Source organism: Corapipo altera, unplaced genomic scaffold, assembly GCF_003945725.1.
Source record: "Corapipo altera isolate COAL_440 unplaced genomic scaffold, ASM394572v1 23b, whole genome shotgun sequence".
In the NCBI taxonomy this organism is placed as follows: domain Eukaryota; kingdom Metazoa; phylum Chordata; class Aves; order Passeriformes; family Pipridae; genus Corapipo; species Corapipo altera.
In genome coordinates, this window is record NW_020884885.1 from 6,533,153 (window position 1) to 6,556,462 (window position 23,310).

Sequence of the window (23,310 nt, forward strand, 5' to 3'; positions counted from 1 at the left end):
TCCTATACAAGTCTCTCAAATCTGGTTATTCCTAATCCTAGCTACATTTCTCTAAATTTACGCAGCTTTGCTTTCGACCGTACTGAATGTAAAGGAAATGTGTGTTGAAGGAGGGCGAGCTGAAATTCCAAGGGATTATATACATGATTTCATGTAGTGGTAAGTAAGAGGAGACGAGGTATAAAGTTAAACATGAAACATTAAAATGGGACCTGAGGGTTTTCTTTTTATTTCCTTGTGACTGTTGCTCATGAGATCAGTGTAAAACAACTTACAGTCCATCAGACTTAATTTTAGGAGGTTTTTGGGCTTCATGCTTGAGTGAATAAGCTGCAGCAAAATGCTGTGAAGCACAAAGTGGGGGTTGTGGATTTTATGATTGGTTTGAGTCCTTGCTATGTTTGTGAAGAGCCGTGGATAATCTTGTTCAGTAGACTGCAGAACCTTTTGTTTCCTCCTTCTTAAGTGTGCCTAAAGTGTAATGTTGGCCTCTTGAGGTGGGTACAAGTGTTGAGATGCAGGCCTAGAGCTCAGAGAGAGCTCATCCCAATGTACTAGAGTTCCTGCTTGAGCTGTGTTCAGTGTTCATTTTAACAAAACCCTAAATGTGCTACATTTTTATATGTCTTGCTAATTATTTTTTCTTTACAATCAATGTAGAGTGTTTTCAGTGGTAATCAGAAAGCTTTAGAGTATTGTAATTGCAATTTCTGTAGAAGCTGTCATAGTGCCTTCACCAGAAACTGAAGTGTTTATCTTATTTTGTTTTAATTAAGAACTTGATAAAGAAAATAGTTTTATGCATAGATGAGTGCCTTACTCTGGAAGTTGCTGTATTGTTATTAATTCTGACTGGATTAAGCATTAATAATAAGTAGGATAAGAAGTGTCCCACAAGTCGTATTTATTTCTGTATCTGAGCATATGCCCTGGCTTAAAGGCTTGGCTTGCTAATGCCATCTTTGTCTTTAACAATTACACAGAATTAAGGTGGAGTCTGTGCTGCTGCCCGAGCTTGTTGTCCTGATCCAGTGGCTGTGATGGTGCAGGAAATTCCAACTATTGTGACAGGTGCTATAAAGGAAGCTGGATATATAGGGTGCACTTCCACATTCTGGGGAGACCAATAAATACAAAGCAAAGAAGAAAGCATTTATTAAGAAAAGTAAATTTTATCCTGATTACTGTGAAATGAGCTATCATCTTTTTGTAATGTGTCTATATTGATGGAGACTCTGAATGCCTAGACAGGATAGAAATCAACAATTTAATGACTTGAGTAATCACTGGTAATAGGCCAGACAAGGACTGTTCCCTGTGAAATGTATTCTGAAACTCAGTTAATTTCAAAAGCAACCACATTCTACTGCTGCAGTTTCTGGCAGTTGGCTGAGAGATGAAGGTTAACTTGCTAAATGCTAACTAGTCTTTTAGAGTAAAATGTGTTTTCTTCATATGCAAGTAAATGAGCTTGTGTGAGGGCCAGGGAAGATGTGTAGGTGATACTTAGACCTCTGTTCTTCATGATAATGTTTTACATCAAATACTGCTTGACATTTCTGTGTCTTTAAAGAGATGCTCAGGCTGGATGATCCATTCACTCTTCCTTCCAAATCTGTCTTGACAAATCCGTCAACTAGAAAGTTATCAAAAGAGTAAGTTCACTGTTCTTGTAATTCTGCAAGTTAAAACTTGACCAAGAGATTTTTAAGTGGTGCAAAATGTCAGGCGTCATCTGTTTCAACAGTTAAATATGTTTTGCCATTAGGAAATATGGAAATGTTTCCTAAAATACAAAGTAAGATTTTCTTTCTTTATGCTCTGATATCCTGATTTACAACCATTTTCATCACGCTGAACCATTCCTCTCTTTTTTAATTGTTGAAAGCATTTTATTTTTTAGAATTTGCATATTCTTAGATCTCTTGATTCAATTTTTTCCTAATTAAAAAAACCTCTACAGGAGTAATTTCTGTTTTTCTCTGAATTATTTCTGATTATCTTACAGCTTTTGGTTACTGAGATCTGTTTTTCCAAATGTAGATCAACTAGAATTGTTTTGAGGAAGTGACTGCTATTGACTGACACACTTTGCATACTTACCTGAAGAAAAATATACTGCATTTTAAAAAAACCCCATTTGCTGTTGGGAAATCTGATTAATTTGCAGTATATGACTGTCCTTTTCCTTGATCTCTCAAGGAAACTGTATTAATTCTTTTCCAGTCTGTATCAGCTAATTATAGAGCAGCTGGTAAGTATTTTTGGCTCTCAGAAGTGGCTGAGGGAATTATGCACCAGTTAATTTTTAATTCCACACTGGGCAAAGTGATTGCAATGAAGACTAGAAGTATAGACACATAGGTAAATGCAATGCAAAGGGAAGAGTTAACGGCTCTTGTGGAAGGTAGTCTCAGCTTACAAACCTAGTTCTTTGAAGGAGTTTTAACATACTTAAGTATAGGCCTCAAATGTTAAGCAGTGAAGCAGTTGCATTTGAAATTATGGTCATGCATATAGCCTGCTTGAATTGCACTACAGATCATTACATTCCACAGTTTATTTACAGTATATCCTTACGGTATAATCCTTGCTTTTTCTAGTGTTACAGAATATAACAGGTGTTAGGTAAAGGAATTTTTACTGTTACTTCTTCACAATTTCAAAAGCAGGAATAGTTCTGCTTTGAATATCCCATTGATATATCTTCTTTTACTTGACTATCCACAAAGAATGCACTCACAGCAGTAACAAGTAAAATACTTTATTTTGTCTTTTAACCTCTATTTTGTATCGATATGTTTTTCCTGCTTACTACTAATGATGAATTAGTGTCATAGGGCATCCTGTAACTACAAGTGTCTTGGGCATTGAAGGCTTTCACTCCAAGCATTAACAAAGTTCCTGAGCGCTGTACTAGGAGTGTGATGGGAGAGCTGTCAGTCTGACTTTGCCTTCATTGATTTCACATAGTCCCTTATCTTCCTGCCCCTGGATCAATGTGTTCAGTACTTTTGAAATGAGGAGCTTGTAAGCATCTAGGATCATCAGTGTTTGTTTTAGGGGAAGTATCTACTTGTTTTTAAACTAGAGCTATCACATGCTACTTTGAATTTCAAATATCCTTGCAGGAGCTGTCAGTTTTCTTAAGCAGAGAACTCCTTTCAGCAGTACCCTTTGACTTACAGGGAGATGTGGCAGCTGGCTTTCCCTAGACTATGGAGGGGGAAAAATGAAGACATACTTCAGACTTTTTGGGAAATATAAATGAAATACATTACAGTAACTTTCATTGCCTTCAGTGTCACCTAGCTAGTAGGTTCTGTTAGAAGGGCTGCAATATAGGTACATTTCAGCTAAAAGTTCCCCTCTCCTATCTTGGACTAACAGAGCTTTCATTTCAGTTTTTGTCTTTTTTGTAAAGAATCTTCTTATCAAGTGTAATAATTTCTTTGGGGATTTCCATTGCTGGGATTTCTGTAGGTGTAATGACAGTAAGGACAAACTTTGGTACATATTAGACTAATGTGTATGTTAGTAGATGTAAACTCATCCTCTCTGGAACATTTGCTTGTGCGTAGTGATTACTCTGGCATGTTCAGACCATGATAGAATTCTGTAGGTAAAGAGAGAAAGTGGGAAAAATTCCAAAAGTTTTGTGCGGTGTTGAAAATCAGGGATTTCACAAGTAAAAATGCATCCATCCAAAGAAGTATCAGCATTTTTGGAGCTGTCACCAGTCTGTGGTTTGTTCAGTTGTCTTCATTTTTTTTCCTTTTTTACCCCACCAGTGAAAAATCTGGTAACTGTAGTACTGTAATACAGCAAAGCTACACTTGTGATGTCATTCCTTCAAAGGTTTGCCTACCTAGCTGCAGGGATAGATTTTGTTGAAACATTGGTTTTGCCACAGTCTGTGTTTTGGACATTAATGTTAGGGTCATTCATGCCTGATACAGTGGAGATCTGGTTGGCTTTGCCGAGGTTCTTAATGATACTGATGTTGTATTTGGCAGTTTCCACAAAACTATTTTCTAGTAACCAGCCATCTGATTCACCCTCCAGATCTCCGAGCAGAAGGACATTCTTCATGGCTGTTTGTAGGTATCGGACACCAATAAGTACACAGAGCTGTAAGAAATAGTTAGGGGTTAAACAGCAAGTTGAAATCACAGCCTCAATCCTATCACTAAGTCAGCTTTCTGACTTAGTGTATTTACAGGCCTCATAACTAGTATTGAGTAAAGCAGACAAACTCTGTCCGAGCAATATATCTAACCACTTTCCCAGTTAATTGCATTTTTTTAGAAAGAAAAATACAAGGGAGAGATGGATTGATTCTCTCTTCGTTCTTCAGGTAACAATCCCCCTTGCATGTTACTAGCATAAAAATACCTAGAATTACTCGGGAACCCTGCAGCCTCAGAGACTGCAACTAATTGATGTAGAATGGATGATCAATTAGTGGAACCATCAGCCACTGGGAAAAAAAAAAAGTACTATGTTAATTTCTATGGATTTTTTTCCCACTGACCTTGATTAAATCAGTAGTTCCTCCAAGGAGGTTTAATCATTCATATGTAAGCCATATGTATCCTACATGCCAAGGTATGAAAATTTAAAAAGGATGGCCTATAGCAGAGGCTCAAGTATAACTTTTGGAAAAAGCCCTGCTGTCATAGTTTCTGTCACAATCGAGATCAGTGTGCCCAGCTTGTCAATATTTAAGGGAGCACAGAGAGCCTGTTCTCAGGTTTTTTCACATGCTGCTAAAGGCCTGTTATTTCTGGCACCACCACCAAGCACTGCTTGAGAACTGTGAACTATTTTAATTACAGTCCTAATATTTATGTAATGGAGCAGTAATCAGAAAACTAAAACTTATAAAAAAGATGAGAAAACTCTATTGTAGCCTGTGCCACTGGGGGGTCCTTTACTTGTGGATGACAACATCCAGACAACTCTCTTAACAGACATTAGCAGGAAGACTGCACCTTTCCAGGGGAGTATGCTTCCCTGTGCTTATTTTGATTGCATTATCAGCAGCGTAGTCAGTGCCATATTTGCAAGTACTGTTTATATGGTGAATAAATATATAATGTAAAAAGGAGGCTTTGAGATATTAATACTTATGCTCAATTTTAACTATAAACAAAATTTTTCTATTAAGCGAACGACCTGCTCGCATTTTGTATATTCTTTGCTAAAACTGAGCTAAAACTACCCCCAGACCTTCTCATGTAATTTCCTAGCAGTTGTGTCAGTGCATATATCGTCTTGTATCTGATCCAGTAAGTGCGTCAGTGAAGAAAATATGTTGTATTCTATTGAAAAAGCTCTGTAAATGTACAGAATTATATACATAATTCCTGATAGTCTTCAAATTCAAGGAGATTTGCTTCTGCTTTGTGGACTTTGGGAAAGTCCTGTACTAAAGGAAGTCCTGCAACATTCCTGAAGTGCCTGTGGACTTCGGTTGCTGAGATACTTTTAATGTTACACCATATTTGTTTCCAAGACTCTGATTAATCTGACACAGACCATTTTTGTGAGACTTACCTCAAACAACCAAATAAGCAACGCTGCAATGCCAATCGATCGCATAATAGTGGTGTAGTAATCCAGCAGGGCCTCTCGGCACCCCTTCACCCAGATATTGAGCTCCTCCGTCAGAAAATCATAGTTGTAGTGAGCACTGTTGTTGGTCAGCTGGTACTGGATGCAGGGCCGTGGGGAGCTGGGGTTGCAGCAGCTGAAGGGTACTCCATCCACCAGGAACTTCCCATCAACATTGCTCTTTAGACGGCTGCAACAGGACAGAAATTTCAGGCATTACAAAAGTCCCATCAGCAGCAGGCGGTGCCTGTGATTTTAGCAAAAGAAATAATGCAAGTCTGCTGCAATGTAGGCCTCTCCAATGTAAGAAAAGGAAAATGGGGATATATTTTCAACTGGAAAAGTTGCTTACTACAGGAAAATGGAATTTTTAATGGTCTGTATTTAAGTATAAGCACCTCACCTGGTTTGTGGTACTGTGCCACAAGACGTGTCAGTTCAGTGTTCATGGAGGTGTTGCCTTTTTAAGTATCTTTGTGCTGAAAATACTAAAGACAATTTCTGAAGCTGTTTAGCTTGGTGGAACTCTGGAAGTTATGTCCCTGTTTCACTACTTCTGCATTGATTTTCAATTCAGTCATTCCTTAGGAGAGAACCTAATACAAGAATAACTTTGCATACCATGAGAACCACTGGAAATTGTCTGCTGGGCTCTCATCACTGTACCCATTGCAATGGCTAGTTCAGCACATATTCTGAAACTAATTCATAAGTGAGTTTCTGCTTCTTGAAACTATACTTTTTGTAACTTTAAAAATAGTACTGATTGCTAAAAATTATTCCTTTCCCTCCCCCGTAAGATTGGGAAGAAAACGTGTGGGGAAAGAGGAAAGATAAAATAGTAATAAGAAAAAAAATGGAAATGGGATTGGAAGAGAACACAGTCTCAGATTAATCATGATTTTCTGGGACAGTTAAATGAATCTGTGATATCTGTTTTCCTTGTATTACCTTCTCTTTAGCATGAAGTCCTTAGTATTTTCAGCACAAGGATACTGCTTGGAAACAGAAGTCCACACAATGACTTACTAGTTAAAGAGAAGTACTTTCAAATGAAACATAAGCTTCTAGGAAGCTCAGTATTTGTGGCAGTGCTTTGATGGCAAGATAATTGCCTTTATTTTATTGCTGTGAACCTGCTACATACAACCTCCTTTCCCTCCCCTCCCTCCATTTTTCTTCTTTCCTCTATTTTTCCTTTTTTTTTTTCTCCCTTCCTTTTTTTCCCTCCACTCTTTTTTCCTTTGTTTTTCCTCATCCTTTTTCTCTTTTTTATTTGGGTGATGGTGTGTGTTTTGTTTTGTTTAAGGTACTCTCAAAACCATCTTTCCGAATAAGTCAGCAAGTGCATCTGCCATTTCCCACCTAGGAGTGGGATAGGCATGAATTCCTCTCCATTTTCAGGTCTAGCTCTTCACTTTGCGGCCATCACATTTCTGGTAATGGCAGCAGAATGAAACCAATGCAAAGAACCCAAATAATGCACTGAAACTATACTGAAGTGTGTGAGCCGTGTCATGGGCACAGGCAAAACCATATATATGCTGAAAGGGAAATAAGGAACGGAGTCAGAGAGGCACAAAATGGAAAACTTGAATGCTGGAGGAGAAAAGAAGACTCAGAGGGAGGAGAGGAAGACTGGCACATTATGAAAGGGAAGCTTATATCTGGTTCAGGAAAATGCCCTCTGTATTTTAGGGCTTTATGTATGTTTAATGACCCAGATACAGTACAGCAGCTAAAATGGATAAAATACAATCTCTTAAACTGGGTCTTAATCTTTTCTTTTGATCCCAAGCATCAATTCAACTTTTTTTTTTTATTATTCTTCCTGCCATGTGTTATAAAGGGGAATCTTTCTAATGCCAACAGCATCAGTTTCCAGACTTGGGTTATGTCCTCCTGCGATTGTGTTTTCTCTGTCAGTGCCAAATTAAAGAATGTTGGTACTCTTAGAAGGTAAGACCTCAGTGACTGAGCTGAGTGTGTGAGGCATTCACTGCTGTTTGTTGTTGCAATTCAAAGTTGTTATGGTATTGTCAAGCAAAAATTTACTTTTAAGACTGAAAAAAAGATGACTTTCACCTAACAAAAGCAATGACAGGATTGTACTGCTGTAACCTGCCTCATCTTCCGACCATTCCCATTGACTGTCTCCGTGCCTTGTCACACTGAGGTGTTGGCAGTGGAGCTATAGAAGAGAGGGTAGGGAAGAGGGTCATGAGGAAAGGTGAAAAGTTCAGTTTTACAAAGGTTACATGTAAGTTGACAGTGTGTCAGTTCTCAGCTGCTTTGCCTCTTAATCTACCAACCGACATACAGTACAGGTTGAAACCAAAAAAAGTTTGATTCCTTCTCCATCCTTTCTGAACATTATCAGCTGGGCTTTGCTTCCAATGATTTCACATTAATTAAATGTTTCACTACCAGACTTTTAGAAATCATGGTATAACGCAGTTATACAGCACCAACTTGCATTCTGGCAATCCAGATGAAATTAACCAATTTATACACCACAAAAAAAGTTCTGAAGTTACTTCCCTCACACACATTTCACTGTCACCTTCTGCCAAAGTGGGACAAAAATTAACTGACAGTGTATTCTCAAAATAATTTGCAGAGCACAGGTGACCCTGCAGAAGAAAACAGTTTAGTTAAGACCCTGGATAAAACATTACTTTTTCTGCATGCCTCACAGAAATAAAAGGCAGTATATTTTACTTTTGAACCTCACAATAAGATACTACTCTTCAGTTTGTTGTTGTCATGTCACTTTTCAGTGTGGAACCAGGATTGAAAAAGTCTTGGGGTCAGTCTGTTCTATGTGATACTTCCTAACTTCTCTCTTGAGAACACTTGTAAATCTTGCTTTATTTCCACAGACAACTGTCTTATGCACACTGATAACCTCTTATCTGTATTCTCCTAGGTCCTGCACTCTGGCATATTTGCAACTGTGTATATACACTTTGCTATGATAGCAGTTTCAAGTTGCAAATTCTGATAAAATAAGATCTTTGGCCTCCCTTTCTCTGCCTTTATTGTCACCTATTTTTGAGTTCAACAAAACAAAGCGCTTGACAAATGCCAGTCAAACTCTTTGTGTTTGTCTTTCCAAGGAATACAAAGCTACTACACTCTTGTCAGTGAGGACTTTTTTCAGCTTTAGAAGAAGTATTACATACTAAATTGTCTTCTTACATAAATTTTAATTGCTACTTTTTCTATCATCTGTAAGTATTACCAAACTCTTCTTTTCAAACATATAATTCCACAGTTGCTACACCATGTGAAGCACTACCACCAAAAAAAAAAAAAAGGCTTTTTCTCCTTTTTTATTCAGTGTATGTGGTGTTTGGCACTTTCTCACATGTCAACATACAGATTTGAACTTGGCTTTGCAGAATCTAATACCGTAAAGGAGAAAGGTGTTTCAGTGTTTAGGATTGACTGTGCAATGTATTGATAGAACAATCCTTTTTTTCTTTCCATTATCAGCTCACTGTAACTGAAATTAAATTTTTGAGGTAGCTAACTCACCACATTAAAAAAAGGAAAGATACATCTTTGCTTTGCTTAGCATCCCTAAAAGGTTAGCAAAAGGCAACTTTTGACTGTGCATGTAGGTAGCGTATTTTGCGAGTAATGTGGTCATTCTGCAGTTTTTGTGGTTAAGATACAAAGGTCCAGTAAAAAGACTTTGCCTTCTTGAATGAATTTTTCTCCTAGAATTTTTTGTTATGACTAGTAAATACTTACTCTTGAACCTCCTTAGAAGCCATATTCAGATAACGAGCAGATACCCACTGAATTTCAAACCAGTCTCTAAAGCCATTGTTTCCACAGCAATGGAATCCAATTTGTAACAAATCCACTGTTTTCTTTAAGAAACATCGTCCAGGAATGTCCGTGTCTTTATAGAACTTAATAGCATCCCTCAGTCCCAGGTAGAGAGACTCTTCCAGCTCATTCTTCATGGTGTAGCACATGAGAGCACCCACCAGGATGCAGAAGGTAAAACAGAAGGTACATACGATATATGGCAGCATAACAAGTTTCCATCGAGAGAACTTGTTGGCATCTGAGCAGTCATAGCAGATTTTTCCACCCAGAAAGTTGATGATACATGCTATGACCCCCACAGAGATCAGCATGTTGGGGACAGAGTTAATGTCCCCTTTTGCCATCACTTCATTGCGCTTCTTGATCTCTATTTTCAGAAAGAGGCCAAGACTGAAGAGAATGATCCCGCTCACTACAGAAACCCAGTTGAGTATCCATAAGATCTGGGCCAGTTTGTCCCTCTTAGTTTTGGTGAATTTTACTTTGAGGACAGCCATAGTCAGATCAGCATTAGGAAAAGAAGCGTAGGTCAAGGGAAGCTCGTAAGCTGATTACGGGCATGTGTCCAAGGCATGCAGTAGAAATCTGAAGAAGAGAGAGAGAGAGATTACCGTCTGTTTGACCAGGTATTTATAGAGACTACAGAGAACTTCCTGTGCAGCCTCACGCACTCTCAGTCCTGCCCAGGGAGTGTCCCAGTGAAATTTATTGCTTAAATTTCATAAATTATAGATATTTATTATTCTTAGATTACTGTATTATGGCCAGGTTTGTGTTAAAAAGTTGAATAAGCAGGACAAACACAAATATATACAGCACAATTACATAAGCCTTGTTTCCCTATAGAAAAAAATGCGAAAGTAACACCAGAAACACAGTATCCTATGAGTAGTTTTAGTAATTTCATTTATTATGTGCAGTAAAATGGGATTTTGCTAGCAAAAAGTATTATCCCTACATGTACAGTACTAAGATGTGATCAATCTGGCAAAAAAACTGCAGGGGGAAAATTACTGCAGTTATCAACAGAGACAAAATGTTATACAAATAGTTAAACTAACAATGACTGTGCTGGTTTTCTGGAAAATATTATCAAAATTTTATTAACTTTTAAGTGTTAGGACCTGAATATATTTTTGGTGACTATCCTCCACTGCATTTTTCCACTTCATCTGGCATGAAAGCACTACCATTTTTATGTGAAATAACAAATCACCCTACAAAAAAAAGCGGAACATCTTCACACCTTAAGAAAAAAATCAGTTTAGGATGTTCTATTTTTTTCTCTATCTGATAGACCTCCCTTCCTTTCTGAAAGTTCTTATTAAAAAACAGTTCTTGGAATAGCATGATGTATTAAATAAGGCCTATTTAATCTTCAGGGAATCTGCATTACTGTCTTAACCTCTGCTCCTGCAGCTGAAGTTGCTTGTTCTTTCTCTTTGTCTTGAGAACTGTGACAATCACACCTTAATCCAACCCTCCTACCACCAATCATGGACTGGTTTTCTTTCTGAGCCCTCCATATTCCAGTCAGAATCCTAAATGTCATTCCCACGTGGAATGGGATGAATGTTGATTGTGATCACAGCATGATAATCATGTCAATGATAGACACCTCTGTGCAAACAAGTCCAGAGAATAGTCATTTATAAAACTATAACACTTTCTTCACACCATTCTTCTACCAGTATCTTTCAGACCTTACTTGAAAGGATCATGCTCTGCTGGCACAGAATTAAGCCCCCATATGAATTCAGCTGACAGCCTGCCTGATAAGCCTGGAGACAGTATCTTTGATTGCTTCACCAGTTAAGCAGTTCGTGACTTGACCTTAAATAGCTGTAGATGACAGCTGCTAATAGGTTTATTTGCCCCTGATACTCAGGTCTCGGAGCTTACAACAGAGAGAATCTGTTTTGAAATTCCCTGACTGCTGCTATGCAGTTCATGTGCCATGGCCAGTATATATGAATGAATGCATCACGCACTGTTTGCTTCTAAGAATTATACGTATGTACTTGCAAAATGCGTCTCAGTTGTTAGGCACACATATAGTTACATGTCACTGAAAACACCCTACTTGCCAAACATATTTTGCTTTAACATTTCAACAGAAGTTGTAAACAGTTTTACCTTTACTTAAAATTCATCTGCTCAAGAGGCATTGTTGATTTTGGAAGCTGTAAATTTCACAGAATCACAGAACATCCTAAGTTGTAAGGGACCCAAGCTGGATCATCGAGTCACACTCCTGGCTCTGCACAGGACACCTCAACAATCCACCCATGTGCCTGAGAGCACTGTCCAAATGCCCCTTGAGCTTTGGCAGGCTTGGGGCCATGATTACATCAGAGAAGGCACCAGCTTGTCCAAGCTCATGGAGGGTCCCTGTGGCATAAGGGGAGACTGAGGCTCAAGTGTAAACCTGAGTTTAGCAGACCATTATCCTCCTTCAGGGGAAAGTTTTAGCTGTTCATTACTGCAAGCTGGGAAGCTTTTTAATTTGAGACTTTCTGTCATATTCTAACCATAGAAAAATTTGAAGCTGAATTCCATAAGCAGGGGTACATTCGCTCTCACGTAGCTATTCTGATGTGGCTCCCTCTCCCATTTTCAGATGCCTAAAATTAAAAAAAACAAAATTCTGTGCTAGAGAAACTCTCCTAGTAATTCCTTGCCTCCAGTACTTCTCATATGGTTTTTCCAGATTCCTTGGTGCAATTTTAGTATTATTGTAAGACCAGATTTCATGAAATATTCATATTCATCTAACAGAGGTACCCACACCACAGTCCTCCAGCAGCACAAGATCATATGAGCCCTAGTGCCAGAGGAGGGGGGCAGAATGACTGGTTTTTGTATGCAGTGACCACTTGTTGACTGATCCTGGCTGTCACTGATATACCTGGGATTGCACAAAGGATCTCTGGGACACACTCTGCTGCTCATGAAACTCTGAGTGTGTTGAATCTGGGACAGAAGAACTAGTTACCCATTCCATTCCTGTATTCCCAGCTTCTACATGGATTTTTATCTTAAGGTTATTTTTACCTATGCTAACAGTTTACTGAATTAATTTCAGATAATGAGAAGACTCTCTTCCCATCATCATGAATTTTGTAAATACACCATAACATTTTTCTTTCCCTAACTGTTTAATGAAGTATTGAATAAATTTATTGCATAAGATGTTTTGCGACACTCATACAGCTGTGTAGTAGCATTTTTTGAGCACCAGGAAGAAAGTTCTTCCAGATGAAAGAACTGAAGTGCAGTTATCAGCTAAAAGTGCCAGTCTTGCTCTGCAACATGTATCTCTTCTTGTGTTTTGCAGCAGGTTACTGTAAAACCAAAACCACTCCCAGCAGTTCAGTGGAACTAACACCTCTGTCAAAATTCTTACAAACCTTTGCAGAGAAGCCACTCCAGAGTTACGAATCATATACACACAGGCATTTTTTCCCTGGCTATGGGAGAGCAAACTGGATTTTATTCTATAAAGGGAGAAATATTTCTTTCAACAGAAGAAGCCAAATAAATGTGTAAATTTCTCCTCAATATCAATATTGTTCTCAAGCTTTTCTTGTCTAACTCACTTTAAACACAGCTTCCATCACCATACAGTAGCCTTTTGTTTCCAAGATGCTACCTACCTATTCCTTTGCTATCAAATTCCCCTGACTACACAGAACATGACATAGCACAGCTATTTACTTGTTAATAACATTTACTTATTAGATAAAAATTTTCCAAAGAAATTTGGCTTCAATTTTGCCATAAACAAATCACATCTTATTTTACTGATTTTGCTAAATCTGCCATTTTAGGTAAACACACATTCCTATTTGTGACACTGTAAAAGAAACTACTAACCTGCTTCAGAGGACTGAATAGGAACTTGAAACTGGTAACTTCATGAATACAAGGAAGAAAATACCTGAATCAGACATCCTGAGGATGATGGAAATACTGATTTCCTGATGTCTCTGGTTGTCCTGTCTTCACGCTGACTCGCCAATGGAGACGGAGAAAAAGAGTTCAACTCTCCTGCCCATGCTAATCTGTCTTTCATCTCTAATCGTAGCTAAGAGATTTATTTCAGGGTTCTTATGCCACCAGGTTAAATCCTGCAAAACAGGCCAATTAACTGAGTGTGGACTGAGATCTCATCAACAAAATGTTTTAAAGGAACTTCTTTTACCTTTTTACCCCTCCGGAGGTTTGCACTAGTCAGTGACAGAGACTGTTCTTCAGTACCTGTTAATGTCTTCAATAGTTCTTAACTTGTTCTTAACAATAAATATGCCTTCAAAAGAGAGAAAATGAGAATAATGAAACTTTGTGATTCTGTGGGAAGGGAAAATCTGTCTTAGGGAATCATCATTTACATTCAGTATTAAATGCCTTACCCATCATTCCATATTTTGTTGCTTTGGATGGAATTGTCCATCCTCTTGTGTATTGAATGCAACTGTGTGCAAGAAAGGAATTCAAGTAACCAAGAGCAATTGGATCATCCTGTATGACTCACAGTAGATTCTGGTTTGGGAAGCTTTCCAGGTTCAAGAACAATCTAGTAGAAACCTCTGTTCCTAGACTCTTATCTAGCTCTATTTATTCCAAGCCAGAATCAAATGCAAAAGCATTTCTGAGCCCAACACATAGGAATTTATGGGATGGACGTGGCTAGGTTGAACTGGCAACAGTAGTGGCAACAAGCTGAGTCTGCAGCAATGCTTGATCAAGTTAGTGGTGATGTCAGTCCCAGAACTGAATCACTAAGCAGGACCAGGTTTGGTCCATAGGGTCCATAACACATCGGCACAGCAGAGGGAGTTCAGTGAGCACGACTGACTGCAAGGGACCCTGCACCAAGCATTGTAATGTTTATGAATATTCTCAGAAGCATAAACTGTCCTCTCCCAGCTAACAATAAGCAGTAAAACAATACCCTGATAATACTGTAATTCTAACTCTGTATTCTGGGAATACACCTGCTCACCTCGTTTAGGGTCTCATGTAAAGGTAGACACCCCTCTGCAGGCAGCAGTATTATCACACTTACTACTGGAGAAAGGTGAAAGATCAGCTATCAGTGCCACTCACTCTGTCAAAGTCTGGTGTAAAGCAGAGACTGGACTATCTAGCTACAATATTCTAAAAATTAAAAACAATTAAATCTTGTTCATTTGGCAGAAGCCATTTTATATATCACTGCATGGAAGAAGGAGGCTTATAATTGTCAGCAACATTCTGTTGTGTCCATGTGGTGAAAATCCCCAAGGACATATTCCAACAGGATAAAGTCATACAGTGAAATTCTCTCCCTTTTCAGTTTTTCTGATACAATCAAACTCATATCTAATGTTTCCCACAAGCTCCATCCAACAATGCATTGTCCAGTACTGCATGGCAAACATACAGACCTGCTTCCTTGATGTGGGGAAGAAGTCCCTGGAGCCATAAAGGCCCAGTGTGCCTTTTGCTGGCAACTTTTGTTCAGAAAAATGTAATTTACCATAACTTCACCTTTTAAAAGAAAGTATATGAAATAGGACTTCCAGCTTTCTAACTTGCTTATGTGCTATTGATTCAGAGCACATGTGATATATCTGGGACCTGTTGGATCTACTGCAGTTGGACCACACAAATGCTTGCATACAATCAAATATACCCCAACTGCATTGAATTATTCCTCTGCACATGAATCATCATGCTTTGGACTTGCTGTACTTGTGCAAACCCCAAGGGAATATGTTAGATCTGTTCAAAAATGTACATTTATGTACAGATAACTCTACAGAAGCATATTTAACAGGTATAATGTATTCCTTGTGTGCAGCACAAGTACAGAAGTGTACACATTTTGAGCTACTGTTCTGGATGGGATGTGATATTTTAGAAATCTTGGACAAATGACTGAAGTTCTTTTCTATGTTCAGAAAAAGTTCACTTGTGAAAACTGCCTGCATCTATGGAACTGCAGATGTATGTTGTCCCTAAGTATTAGAAAATGTTATTGCCTTAGTTACCTACTAGCAGAAAAATCCACCATCCCTGTGCTTGCTTTGCAATACAAATTGAGTATTTGCATTCATGAAAGCAAGCAGGCAGGAGATGGCACTGCTGCTTTATGTAGGTTTTTTCGACAATACAGAGTAAGAAGCTTTTTTTTTAATTTGTGTTAAAGAGATTAGAGGTCATTCACAGAGCTAATGGAAGCTCAAGAATGCCTCATTTTAAGAAATTACCTAAATCCAATCTTAATGCAATGCTGCCTTTATATTATGTTCCATCTCATACTGGAAAATGGTTTCAGATGCAAAGTTAATATCAAAAGCTGAATTATTCAGAAATTAGTTCTGTTTTATAGCAATCTATAATTAACCATGATGCATTTTCTTACAGACATGCTGAGAAGCCTGGGCACCAAGACCACAGAGCAGCATTTCGTAACTCTGCAGGAGTGGCTGTACATGTGGGGCTGACATCTCTCACTGAGCCGTATAGAAAGAAATCACACGCTTTCCTGCTCACAGTGGAGACTCCTGTGCTGTGGCTTTGGATCTGAAAGAGGTAAATCTAATACATGTTTGGCCAATTACTTACCTACTTAGTACCATTCATAAAGTCCACAAGCAAGAACACGTGTTACAAATCAGTGTGATGAAACAACTAGTTGGGATGACGCATGCTGCAAAGTTTAATTTTACACCTAGTTTCCAAAAATTCATTTTTTTTTAATATTTGGATGGATTTTAATTTCATTATGTATTTAATGTAAATGATAACTAATGATACGAGATTTTGGAGTACTGGGCTAAAGCTGGAGGCACTCAGTGAGTCTGATGCAAGCAGGTACTATACAGCCTTTCTTTAACATGTCAGTGCTTCAGAGGACAAGTCCATATTCAGGAATAGATTCCCATCATATGTGTTAATGGGGAGGGAGTACGAACAAGGGGATTCAGACCAGGTGCTTTTTTTGGCTTCTGTAAAGTTGTGAACCACATGGTAGATACTGAGAGACTAAAGTTATTAAGCAAATAGAAACAACTGGGTCTTTGCAGAACAATAATTTCTCAATTACATTTCTGAACTTTTAGGGAAGGAAATATAGTGGTATTTAGATTATTATGGTTGTTTTAGTTAGATAGAGATACCTATGTTAAGTCAGAACATTTGAAATTCTTATGGAATTGCAGAGTTGACAGAGGGAATGTCAAAACTCAAAGGCAAGAAGTAATGGCAATAGACAATAATTTAAAAGAACCCAGTTTGTACATAAAAATGTACATTAAAATGACACAAAGCTTATTGAAAACTAAATCAGTTATATGTTTTTTCAACTACAGCTATACACTGTATTACAGTGCTGTACTATGTTCCATGAAAAATACAAATACTGTAACTGTAGCTCATTTAATTACCTGAAGAACATCACAGATTAAACAAATCAGAAAAAGAAGTACTACAATTTTCATTTTTCAGATGCTTAAAGGTTCTAACAACATGAATGCTGAAGCCAGTCTCAAGTAAAAAGGAAATTTTAGCAGACCTGCATGAACTGCACTGCACATGTATGGCTAGTCTTTCGGGCTACTGTGTATTGCAGGAAACTCCATGTTGGTACCTGTCAAGCTGGCTCTGATTTCAATCCATAGAAGCTGCACTGTCCACAACCTCTGAGTCATCCACTCCTGACTCATGGTGAGTCATTACAAATGGAAAACTAAGGCATAGAAATTCACCTTAAAATCAGACCAGCAGTCTATAGTAAAGCTGGAAGTAAACCTGTATTTTAAATTGGTTGGTAACCTAAAACTTCCATCTTGTTTGTAGCTTTTTTCCAAAGACTAGAATGCATTTTTACAACCTTATTCATAATAAGACCATGCAGCAATCTTCCTTTTCACCCTTGTACCTTATTCAATATGAATCTTACCCTTACAAGCCAGTTATCAGGAAGCTTTTTGCAGAATGGAATTATACACATATTATGAGGCCTGGCAACAGAATTCCCCTTACATAATGAGCTAAAATTTCCTTTTTTAATTCCATATCTCATAGCATCAATACTTAGGTGCACTATACTACCAGTTGACCCTTCTTCCCCTAGCAAAGTAGTCAGATATACACTGTCACATTTCTCATCAAAGAGACCTCCTATACTAATCAGGAACTCTCCCTATTCTCAGCTATTATAAACCTGATGTTGATGCTGTTTTTCATTCTCTAGAACATAATTTAAACTGAACAGTATTACTCAGGACATCTTGTAGGGAATTTGAGATTCTTTTAGAAAGAAAAGACAGTTACCAAGAAAAAAAAAAAGACTCACAGAGCTCCTGAAGCTCTCAAATTGACAAAAGCCATCACCTAGACACAGTGCTCTTAGAGCTCTTCTAAAAAGATCCAAGATCCCTCTGTCCCTTCAGTGGTGACTTCATGCTTATTGACACTGTGTCTAGAAATCATGATTTGTGAAAAAAGACTGAAGGAACTCAGTTCCTTAGCACAGAGAAGACTGATTGTGAGAGGTGAAAATAGTGTTCAAGTAATTTTAAAGGTAGTTGCACAGAGGAAGGGAGTAAATTCCTTTGGTGATAGGATATGAGGAGAATAACAGATGAAATAATTCTTTTAGTGAGAATAGCAAAAGAGCCCATGAAAAAGCTTGATTTCCATCAACAAAACAACTTTTATAACGGGTTCACAAACACTGGTCAGGAATGTTGTGGGGACAGTTGGTCCTTCCTTGGAAAAAGGGCTGAACTAGATGTGTCAGGGTCTATGATTTTTCATTTGCTATGAACTGGATAACTGTTTAAACATCCACAAAACTTAGTAAGTGCTTTCTTGCCTTTAATCAATACTTCCTTTGCTCATTGACTTCTGCCAGAAATGTGTTTACTTTTCTACTCTTCAGTGAGAGCAGTTTCCACCTCCCTTTATATATTAATTTTTAGTTACAATTTTCAACAAATTCTAGAATTTGGTGGATGTTCATTTACTGACTAACCATCTCTGTGAAATCTGTGCTTCCTGCTATCCTCCTTTTATTTTTTTATTTCTTTTTCTCTCTTCTCTGTCCTGACAATAATTTGATTTCTGACTCTCTAAAAAATTGTATGAGCTTTGTCTTCCACTTTGTGGTCAACTAAGCAGAAATATTATTCAGAACTTCTGACTCATATAGAAATAAATAAATAACCCCAAGCCCCCGAAGTCCAGGCAAGGAAGTTCCAATGGAAGTGCTTGAAATCAATAAGTCTGTACTTTGCAGGATGAGTCATCTACTCCCATACATGTTTATTTGAAGAAAATAACTGTAGAGTTCAAGTGGTCTTGCATGTTTTTAATCGTCACCCTTCTCCATCAGCAGCCATGTGCATACATTCGTGTCAAGGTGTGGGTTTTAATTTTTAAAGATTCCTTGAAGAAACATTAGGTCACTTCTTTCAGACAAAAACCACTGATGAAAATTCTCACGTCTCCCTCACCCCACAAGAAAGAAGATTTCCGGGAAAGCAAACTTATTTTTCCATTGCTATCCCTTATGAAACCTAAGGAAGGAGAAGTTGAAAGCAGTAGAAAATTGTGTTCTATTTACAGATAGTCCTGGAAATTCTGATCTAATTCTTCAAACAAAAAAGATATTAGAAGCTTGTATGTGGTATATTCTCATTCTCTGATCTTTTTTAAAATAAAAAATCATAAAAGCTAGAGCTATCTCTAGTTGTGTCCAGAAATAGGTTGCTGTCACTTTGGTCTTTACAGGCTTGTTTCAATATTTTTTTAAATTCAGACCAGTTCTATTTATTGCCTCAATATGTGATTTAATACTTACTATATTTAATCTTAATAAATTATGCATAATATTTAAAAGTATAAATTATTATTATTAAATATTGAAGCTATATTAAACATGTAAGAACATCTTTACAGGACTGGGGATTATTTTTCATAGAGTCAAACTTCTCAGCAAGTCATATTCAAATGCATATGCCACGCACATACCAGCACATTAAATTTTTTTGTTCACATCTTTCCATAGGAACTACACGGTTATAATAAAGTTTGGTCACGTAAACCTTTGGAATTTGGAGTAATTTCTCACAGTAATCCCCCTGCTCTCTAACTTCAGAGTTCTGGTGTGCAGTACCTTTCTTCTCCTTGCAGTTTACAGCCAAGTTAGACATTTAGTTTTGAACTAAGACAAGACAGTTTGTGTTGTGGTTTAACCCCAGCTGGCAACTAAGTCCCACCCACGCAGCTGCTCACTCACTCCCCCACCTCTCCCCCACTAAGCAAAAAAGTGGAAAAAAAAGGTAAACCCCGTAGATTGAGATAGGAACAATTTAATAATTGAAACAGAATATAAAAGATAGTAATAATTTGACACTACTACTAATTTTAATGAAATACAGAGAGAGAAACAAAATGCAAGGCAAAAAAGTGATGCTCACCACTCACTGACTGATATCCAGCCTGTCCCCCTGCAGCCACTGGAACTTTATGGCCAACTTCTTCCCCATTTGTATACTGGGCATGATGTTCTATGGTATGGAATATCCCTTTGGACAGTTTGGGTCAGCTGTCCTGGCCATGTTGCCCTCCAGCTTTTTGTGCACCTCCTCACTGGCAGAGCACTGGAAATAGAAACATCCTTGATTTAGAGTAAGAACAACTTAAAAACAACTAAAACCTCAGTGTGTTGTCAACATTATTCTCATATTAAATCCAAAATACAGCACTGTACCAGCTACTAAAAAGAAAATTAACTCTATCCTGGCTGAAACCGGAATGGTTTGCTTTACTGATTTGCTTTGCACCACCTGAGATACTTAAAAATCTCCAGAACAAACACAGAGGTGCCCATTTGCAGTGGTTTACAGCTGCTGATTAAAGGCTGCAAAAAGAGACACATTTTTACATTGAGACAGTCAATTAGCACTAACAATGTACAAGCTGAATAAAGGGCATAGGACAGGGTAACTTTGGCTCAGGGTAACTTCTTCCAAGGCAAATCAACACAATGCATCTAAGCTTAACTACATGTACTATCAAAAAAAACCCCAAAAACCAAAACAAACCCTAGAGTACCTTGATTTCATATTTCCATAGAAATTTTAATCTGCTGGTGGTTTTTTGGAGTTGGTTGGTTGGGGGTTTTTTTGGTGTGTGCTGAAGATATTCTGCCAGTTTGCACTGACAGAGGAAATGCTGGTATGTTATATTTACCATCATCTCTGAACCAAAAATAGTAGAACAGAAAGCCTTGACACTCTTGGTGTATTTCTGGAGCAGTGAGTTAAAAAAGATTAGATCTTTTCTGTAAGGACCTCCTTCACATAAGTGGAAACAGATTTTCCTTTTGAAAAGGCTGAGTCTTAGTTTAATTTTTTCCCTGCTTGACTTTCATTCAAACCATTCGAGTTTTGTCTAGTTATGAAAAGTGCATGGTAATTTGGGAGCTAACAGATCACTATAACTAACTGACACCATGAAGGGAAAGGCTTTTTGGTCTTTTAAAGCTTGCAGTGTGCATGCTGACTTACAGTATGCTAAGAAGACCTGTACTGATGTGATTTCCATGATAATGTGCATGCCAATGTGATTGTATTAGATAACAATTTAACTTGTGAAGTTCCAAAGATATCAGAGAAACTATGCCCCTTGGACCTGCAATGATAAACAGGTAAATAGACAAACCAGATAAACAAGTTTGTTAAGGCCTTCCATTCTCTTTAATTGAATCAGAAAATTTTCCTGAAGAATTGTACACCTCAGGCAACATGTCAATTATCAGGAGAACAATAAAGTACTCTTTACAAATGGATTCATATTCATGACCCCCTTGTTACATCTACCACATTACATCTAAGAGCTGGTTAGGGCATTCATCTACCTTCAATTATAATCTGGGAGGAAAAGTACTGCCTACTTTGGAGTGAATGTGAAAAAATTATTTGTTTGGTGCATAAGAAGAACAAGTATGAGGAGCAGGCTATCCTAGAATAACTGTCACCTTTGCAAGGCATTTAAGACAGATTTGGAAAAAATATGTAGCTCTGGGAGAATATTTTCCAACTGAGAAATTGTAAGTGCCTTTCAAAGGTAAGCAGAACTCATAACTACATTTTATAATTGAATAAAAGATGTTTTGATAAAAAACCCAAACCAAACCAAAAACCAACTCTCTCCACCTCTTGCCACTAACACTGGTTTGTTTCCATTCAGTGAATGGAAACATTATATCGGCTTTCTTACTAACCACTTCAGTTGTTAGGATGCATTATACAATGTGCATTCACCATATATAAAGAAACACATGCTTATCACCAGAGCTTATCCACACCATTACAACTGGTGGCCCACTGCTTGAGGCAGTTCACTTTGTGAATGAAGAAGCATCTGGCTGAAGTTGGCACTGAGCAAGTCCCAACTGTCTGGGCTCCCTGTTAGGTTTGGTTCACAGCTCCCACTTCTGGGTAGCTCGCTTGTAAACTACAAGCACTAAGATCTTCCTATTCCTAAAGCAGCAGTAGGAGATACTGTTTTCTAACCTCGCTCTTTAACTATGATCTCCTTGTGATGAATGAAGGGCTTAAATTATTCACACTATCATCTTATCTGGCTGAGAGTAGGGCAATAAAAGCACTTTTTTTTTTTTCCCTTAAGGAAACCTCACATGAGGGGAAGACTACCGTGTGTTCACTCACTTCATACAAGTTGCTGTGACCACAGCCAATCTGTCTTTCCCCTTTCCCACAGAACAGGCCCCTCCTGGCTGCTGGTCTGCCAGATGGATGCAGGCTCTGGGGTGACACTGTGGCCCTGCAATCGCATCCTGTCGGCTGTTGTGCGATGACGGCACGATGGTATCCACTGAGGAACGCCCGCTCCATGTCTTTACGGGGCTGCAGAGCCCTGCCTGCAGCGAGCAGTCACCTGTGATAACGGGAAGCCTTCCCTTCCAAGGCCGTACTCACCCAGGCATGGGACACGTTCAGCGCTTCCCACTGTCACCGCTCGGAGCCCAGGGGTGACACTTGCGCTGTGCCCCCGGGGCAGCGCTGGCCCTCGCAGGGCACAGAGGGCCCTGAGGCGACCCTCCCGCCTCCGCCTCCCAAGCCTCTCCCTCCTCAGCCCTTCTCGTCCCAGCGGAGGCCGGGCACGGCCTGTGGCCGTCAGGCCTCGGGCACCCCGCCCAGGTGCGGACAGCACAGCCAGCCCCGGCCGCCGAGGCCGAGGCGGCACCGTCAGGAGGAGGCAGCTTCCCCCCGGGGGCAGCCATGCGGCGGCGAGGGCCCTGCGCCGGCCCCAGTGTCCGGCACGGGCGCTGACCCTTGCAACCTCGTCGGGAGCGAGAACTCCAACGCCCCTCCTGCCCCTCGGTCCCGGGGCTGCGCGGGGGCAGCCGCGGCGATAGCGGCGCTGGTCGGCTCAACCAAACCCGCACCGCACAGCGCCGCGTCCAGGGCCGGCCGCCCTCGGCGCCCGGATTGACCGCGCCCAGAGCCAATCGCCCGTAAGGAATCTCGGCGGCTGCCCAATCATCGTCCGGAAAGGGGGATGTGGGCGGTGCCCCGGAGGACAGCGGGTTCGGTGGCGCCGCGGCTAAGGAAGGGCGAGCGTGGGGGCGGCGGCGCGGGTGAGCGCGGCCGGGCTCCGGCCGGCACTGCCGCAGGGATGGCGGCGGCCGCGGCGAGGGGCCCAACCCACCCCTGCGGAGCGCTGCGAGCCGCCCCGTGACCCGCTGAGCGCCCTCCGCCTGCGCGCAGCCGTTACCCCTCCCCGCGGGCCGGCCCGGCTCTGCAGTCGCCATAGAGACCGCGCCGCACG

General features: G+C 39.6%; 1 protein-coding gene across 6 annotated transcripts; it reads right to left on the reverse strand.

Moving 5' to 3' along the window:
- Positions 1–2,742: 2,742 nt before the first annotated feature.
- Positions 2,743–23,238, reverse strand: LOC113946520 (photoreceptor outer segment membrane glycoprotein 2). Of its 6 annotated transcripts, XM_027641821.1 has the most exons (9): positions 23,191–23,238; positions 22,188–22,399; positions 21,024–21,147; positions 19,932–20,114; positions 13,664–13,768; positions 13,336–13,589; positions 9,376–10,044; positions 5,560–5,806; positions 2,743–4,131 (listed from the first exon to the last, which is right to left on the reverse strand). In XM_027641821.1, exons 7-9 carry the CDS (start codon positions 9,954–9,956, stop codon positions 3,865–3,867), a joined length of 1,095 nt encoding a protein of 364 aa, XP_027497622.1. In that variant the 5' UTR covers positions 9,957–10,044; positions 13,336–13,589; positions 13,664–13,768; positions 19,932–20,114; positions 21,024–21,147; positions 22,188–22,399; positions 23,191–23,238; the 3' UTR covers positions 2,743–3,864. The 6 variants fall into 6 exon arrangements, with proteins under 6 accessions (XP_027497622.1, XP_027497623.1, XP_027497626.1 ...); XM_027641822.1 differs by lacking the exon at positions 21,024–21,147; XM_027641825.1 differs by lacking the exon at positions 13,664–13,768.
- Positions 23,239–23,310: the final 72 nt, after the last annotated feature.